The sequence below is a fragment of the Gavialis gangeticus genome, unplaced genomic scaffold, assembly GCF_001723915.1.
Source record: "Gavialis gangeticus isolate Ggan-Ray unplaced genomic scaffold, GavGan_comp1, whole genome shotgun sequence".
NCBI classification, from domain to species: Eukaryota; Metazoa; Chordata; order Crocodylia; family Gavialidae; genus Gavialis; species Gavialis gangeticus.
In genome coordinates, this window is record NW_017729022.1 from 57,488,281 (window position 1) to 57,494,820 (window position 6,540).

At 42.2% G+C, this 6,540-nt stretch overlaps 1 protein-coding gene across 7 annotated transcripts in view; it reads right to left on the minus strand.

Moving 5' to 3' along the window:
• CFAP54 (cilia and flagella associated protein 54) overlaps positions 1–6,540 on the minus strand; it is a 308,490-nt gene that overhangs the window by 114,883 nt on the left and 187,067 nt on the right. For all 7 annotated transcript variants that reach the window (XM_019515046.1, XM_019515044.1, XM_019515049.1 and 4 more), the window contains 2 exons: positions 5,052–5,234; positions 4,112–4,198 (listed from right to left, as the gene is read on the minus strand). In XM_019515046.1, coding sequence (XP_019370591.1) covers positions 4,112–4,198; positions 5,052–5,234 — 270 coding nt within the window. The remainder of the gene's footprint in view (positions 1–4,111; positions 4,199–5,051; positions 5,235–6,540) is intronic.

Here is a 6,540-nt window from a genome sequence, read left to right on the forward strand (position 1 = left end):
CGTGAACTTCAAAGAAGTGGAAAGTGGGGCCCAGTTTCAGGAAGCCCAGTCTAAGGAGGAAGAATTCCAACAGATTATGAGTAAGGAAGTGGCCAAGGTAGCCAGGGGGGAAGCAAGACCCAAAAGATGCCAAAGAGAACCTTACTACAAGGTGAGAAATGGTTTGCTCTTTTGGGTAAAGAAAAAGCAAGGGGAGGAAATAGGAACACTGCAATTGATGGTTCCTAAAGTATTTACGGAGGCTGTGTGGAAGATGGCCCACATAATTCCCCTGGTGGGGGGAGGGGCATATGGGTAATGATAAACAATAGCACGTATATCCCATTGTCGTTTTTTTGCCAGGTTTATATGAGGAGATAGCTAAACAAAGTGCCTCATGTAGGGACTGCCAACTAGCTAGTGATGCCAGGGCACCTTTGCAATCTACACCCCTCAGAGAAACCTCTTTTGAAAGGATAGCTATGGGTATTGTGGGACCATTAGCAAAAAGCAGCACAGGATACCAATATATCCTCGTCATAATTGACCCTGATGCAGTCCCGTTGTGTGTGGCTACAGGGACTCGAATTAGGGAAGTACTCCTCAAATGGATATCCTTGGTTGGGATTCCCTTAGGAAGTGGTGACTAATCCAGGCACCACCGTCATGGCTAAAATCTTATAGGACACTTATAAGGTCCTGGGAATTAAAAGATTGCAGACCTCTATTTATCATCTGCAAACAAACAGATTAATAGAAAGGTTAAATGGGATTATTAAAAAAAATGTTTCGTAGATATGCTCAAAAGGACCCATGTAGATGGGACTTGTGGATTGTGTCTCTTATGTGCATTGAGAGACGTAGCACAAGCCACCACAAAATTTTCACCTTCTGAATTGGTCTGTGGTCACAAACCAATGAGACTCATGATGGCCTTAAAGGCAGGCTGGGAACAGCCTCCTTTGTAAGCTACAGAAGGTAGGGCACACTGTCAGGACTTGCAAACATGCCTACAATGGGCCAGACAGGTAGCTCTTGAGAATTTGCAGGAAGCCCAATGTAAACAAGATGATAATTATGATAGGACTACTAAGAAGCAGGAATTCCAAGTAGGTGACTGAGTGCTGGTGATGTAACCTACCTCAGCCAGTAAATAGTTAACTAAATGGAAAGACCCCTTTGAGATAATCAGAAGGGCAGGGCCTGTAGATTATGAAGTATTACAACCAGGACATTTGCAAGAAAGACAAATCTTTCATGTAAATCTGTTAAAAGTCTAGAAGGAAGTAGAGGCCTGGTGGGCAGAGACCGAAGAGGAAAATATTGAGCTAGGACCAGAAATAGCTCAGAAAAACAAAAAGGGCTCATCAGAGAAGGAAGTAAAAGTTGAAGAAAGCTTAGAGAATGGACAGAAAAGGGAAATAGTTCAGCTCTTACAAGCTTTCAAAGACTTGTTAGGGAGGAACCCAGGAAAGCAAGGGGAGTAGAGCACCACATTCACATTTCCCCAGGAACTATAATTCGAGAACGATGGAAACCAGTCCTCCATCATTTGTATGGGGTGCACAACAAGAATTAAAGAAAATCCATGAACAAGAGCTAATAGTGCCTTCTAAGAGTCCAAGGTGAAGTCCTTTAGTAACTGTACCCAAACCAGATGGGACTTCACATCTCTGTATATATTTTAGGAACAAGGCACCTGGGTCCTAAATCCAGAGCCAATGCCCTGCAGAAGAACTGTGACCCTACCAGACAGACCTTCACCCAGAGTCATCTAACCGCCCCAAGAGAATCAAATCATCAAATCATGGCAGGCAAGCAAGAGGTGGACAAAAGTCAGTGATAGTCCAGCACAGTGGTAGATATAAAGTTCAGGCCTGGTCACAGGCTGGTAAGCAGGGGCTTAACAAGGAGCTACAACTATAAAATTGCCACTACATGGCTGGTGAGCCAGGACAGGTTTCTCTCCCTGCTCATGGTAGAGCTATGTGACAGATGGTTTGGGTAGCAGGGGGCAGGAACATGAAGCTGTAAAACAAAGAGTTAATGGGATTGGGGTGGATAATAAAGTCAAAGGTGGAAAGGAAAAGGGGGAAGAGAGGGGTGATAAAATGAAGAAAATCACTGAAGGATAAAATAAAAAAAAGAGGTAAAAAAAAAATTTAAAAAGGAATAAAGAGGAAGTAAACCAAAGAAGGTCTCATGTTTCAAAAAATTGGGATTTGAGATTAGGGCATGGGGGGATGCTAATTGTGCTTCCCAGGATGGCTGGAAGATGGGAGCAGTGAGGGAAGGTACTTTTTTGGGGAGCTACTGCCCTTTCCTCAGGGGGACCCGATCTAGCCCCCTCCTTTCCCCCTACCAACCCTCCCTAGACCTGATTCCTGGACCTGTCCATGCCCTCCAGCCTGGCTAGCTGACATGTGCTTTGCAGGCTGTTTGCAGAGGCTTGCACCCCTTAGAGTGGGAAGGTCATACCCCTGGGGGCAGGAGAGGAAGTTTGCTTGATGTTGGAACTGCTCCCTGGGCAGCAGAGTTCAGGGGTGGAAAGTCTGTCTACATGAAACAGAAGGATGGGGGAGGGCACACCGCATCTTGGGATGCTGGAGGACTACAATTTGGGCAGCTCATCTGTGGAGAATGGCCACACATTGCTGGAACATGAGCTGGGTAACATGGATCAGAGATAACCCTGCCCTGGAATGGCTTAATTTTAAGCCACCTAAAGTGTGCTTAAAACTAGTTAGGTGTTACTGTGTAGACAATCCAGGGATTAAGAGCTCAAGGAGCCATCTACAATTAATGTGCAACAACACCCTTACACTGAGTGACACCCCAAATATTAAGGATTTCACAAAAAAATAAACAAATGTAATCTAAACCTGAAAAATATCTGAGTTCGAATTTGGTCTGGTTAGAACTTTGATGTATAGTTCAAACCACGTCAAGCCAATTGTTATTTTAATTTCAATTTACTGATCCCATCCCCCTAATTGTTATTACAGTTTCCTTGAATCATCCAGGCCCAACAACTGTTAGCTTTCATAATTGTTTTTAAAAATCCACTCATCTCCAAGACTAAAAAACTACAAAAGGAATTTAAGTGAAATGGCAAACAAATCTATTACCAAAGCTGTGTCAATTTGATGGAATTACTGGTGTTGATGATAAATGAGGACATAAACAAGACAGAATAAATCTATTCACATTCATATATTTATACTCATATATGAGCCATATTTTTTTTAATGTTAAAAAGAACAAGAGAGGAATAACACAATTTTTGTTGAAGATGAAGCTAAGAGCAGAAGGGAAAATGTTATATTAATATTTTTAAGAGGGTTGTAGCCAGCTGGGGAATTGCTTACTCATTCTTTGTTTACAGTCTTTGTTTCCCTATGACAAACTCTCTACCGGCAGGAATCAATGTAAACAGTCAGCAAAACAAATATACAAATAACCCCAGGTCTTTTTCCAGACCCAGAGACAGAGCCCAGGCTTCCCTTTCTCTCTCAAGTCCCTCCGGCAAACTCATGGTCTCCCAGCTTTCCTTGTGGTCCTTTCTGTAACCCCCTGAAGAATGGGAACCCTGGCGTGGTGCTTGGGGCTTGTCCAGGAGTCAACCCTCCTGATTTCTCCTCCTAGCTATGTGCACTGTCTGATGCAGGGATAGTACTCTGGTTTGGACTTCTGCCTCCAGCCCTGCAGTCCTCCTCTCTTGCTCTCCGGCCTCCCCCTAGCAGCTTTTTAACTCTCTTTTAACAATCATCACTGTCAGCTGACCCAGTCCATACAGGCAGGCTTGTAATCACCCTCTGCCTGCTTCCAAATGAGCTGCAGCCCCTCAAGGCATACAGTCTGCTACAAGGGTGTTCTTAACAATGGTGTGTTAAAAAGATATAATAAATAATAACAATTAATAACAATTACACTCATAAAGTACTCTAGCTCCACCAAGATGCATACAGAGATAAGTAATACTTGAAAATCTTATAGTTGAGCTGTTGTCTTTTCCAGTTCATAGCACCATGAGACTTACTGAGCAAAGTTAAATCAAATTAATTTAACAATAAAGTTATATAAAAGGTTTATTCAAAATATAATGCATTAGCCAGAAAGTCCGTTTGATTACCTTGAGGATTCTTCCTTCAATACACTTAACTGGGTCCCGACAAATTTCGGAAACAAAGTATTGATACAATGTGAACAATGGCAAAACCTGGAGAAAAATTATAGGCCAAGTGATAAATGCCAAAAAGCATGCAAGTAGAGAGATACAGGACTGCAAAACTGTGCATTACACAAAAAACAAACATATGATGCACAGCTGGTCATTTAGCTGCAGCAGTGGAGGGGATGAATTAAAGAGAAACCCTTAATAACTTATATTTTTCCATATATGGACTCTAATTTTGGGGGGCTCATCTTAAATTTGAGTAAATGTGGTAATCCTTTAATTTCTAGAGCACTCTCTCTCTCATCTAACCCAGGGGTGTCAAATTCACCCTGTGCCCTGAGAGAATTGAGGCAGCAGGGCTCCCTGTGAGCCAGATCTGGGGGACAAAAACCAGCTATGGGAGGACCTACAAAGACCAGTCGGTGTGCAGCTGCACTCTCACCAATGAAGCTGGATGAGTGGCTGTGGTAGGCAGAGAAAGTGGCCATGAGCAGTAGGGCAAGTCGATTTTGCCAACATGGCCCTTGCTGTCCCCTCCTGTTGCCAACAATCATGTCCAAAGGGGCACTGGGCCCCAGAGTCTGCAGTGGGCTCTGCCCCCTGCTAATCCCATCCCCGTATTCCCTGGTCTGCCAATAGCCCGGGGGGGGGAGGGGGGTTGGATGGAACAGCTCTGTAGGCCAGATCCAGCCCAAGGGCCATATGTTTGACACCCCTACTTTAACCCAGTAGCAGAATTCAAGATTTCCCTGAAATTGTCCTCTTAAGCTTGGCAGTGTTTGCTCTGCTAGAGCACAGTACACCTGCTTGAACGATCAAGTTGATCAAGCATAACAATTTTACATTAAACATGATGGCTTACAATTCATTCTTGTACATTTTTAGTGGTACTTACTATTAGATTTTGCTTTGAGCAATGCAATTCAAACATAAGGAAGTACAGACTTGCAACTACACTGGGTACATCAGCTCTATAGCGATCAGAGAACAGGTCAATGCCAGGGATAAGTTTATTTATTTCATACTGTGCAAAGTCGCAGTCAGCTGTCGGATGTGGAAGTGATGTACTGAACAGGGTCTGAAAATAATAAAAATGAAGTATTTTTTTAAAATATACATCCAGTCATGAAACACAAGAAAGGAATGAACAACCCCCAAAATTCAGTCAACGTCTATTGTTATAGCTGGTTCTAAACAAGACCATGCAAAGTGTTAAAGGAATTATGAATCTTTATATGTCAGAACCTTGATAAGGGAAGATGTCTAGTGTCAAAGAATAGCAAGGAGCATCAGAAATCATAGCGGAAAGTTCTTTTAGATCTGCAAAAAGAACCCACAAAGTATCTGTTTGTCTAAACATTAAGCAAACGAAATTATATTCATACTTAATGTTAATCTGTTTTGCTTGGTCAAGAAACCATGGAAGTGGTATTCTCCCCCATCACTTGCTCTGACAAGCAGGATGACTCATCATAATCTAAGATTTGCCTATTCTTTAATTATGTTTTCTTATTCACAACTTTCTGATAACCTGTACTGCCTCTGAGCAGATTTGTACGAAAATACTTTTGCATGGTACTGGAACAGAGATTGGTATTTTCAGTTATCTTTTAAACTCACAGATAGATAGAGAGAAGTCACCAAAAAAAAAAAAAATCAACCATCCAGATATTAGTTAAGAGATATGATTGCTGAATTTCCCCCAGCCCTTTGTTCCTCTTTTTTCTCTAAAATCTGTTCTAGTTAGGAGAATAAAACCTGCCAAGCAAGGCCAAAAAAATGGACTTCCTGTGAACTGCTTAAGGAAGCATCAAACTGGGCAAACTGAGGAGAGAGACCTACACAGTGAGAAAATCATGAATAGTGATTATCAGGAATCTTGGTTTTCTCTGTTTAAAAATCCAAAATTCTACAATACACCTGCTCCCAAATTCTATAATTTTAAAACGCCAAATCAATGTTTTTCTCTAATTAAAATGAAATGCTATTTTATATATTCCAGTATGTATGTGTGTATGTATGTATGTATAGGTATCAGTTCAACACAGTGTTTTATTGATATATTTAAAATGTTAAAGCAATGTGAAAGCCCACCAGTGCTTCAAGCATGATAAAATAAATTCTAAATACCTATATATTTTGGCATTTGGTTTTGGTTTTTTTATCAAATCAGAATTCTCCCTGCCCCCTTCTCTCACCAGGATGCAGGTGTCCCCCTGCTGTTTTGTGGTGAAGAGTAGCCCTGATATGCCAGTGCCCCTTGCTCCCAAACCACAGCCCCCCAGGCGTGCTGCTGCCCCTCACTCCTGACCTGCAACCCCCTGGCCTTGCTGGTGCCCCTCACTCCCAACCAGCAGACCTTCATCCCTGCCAGTGCTCCTCAC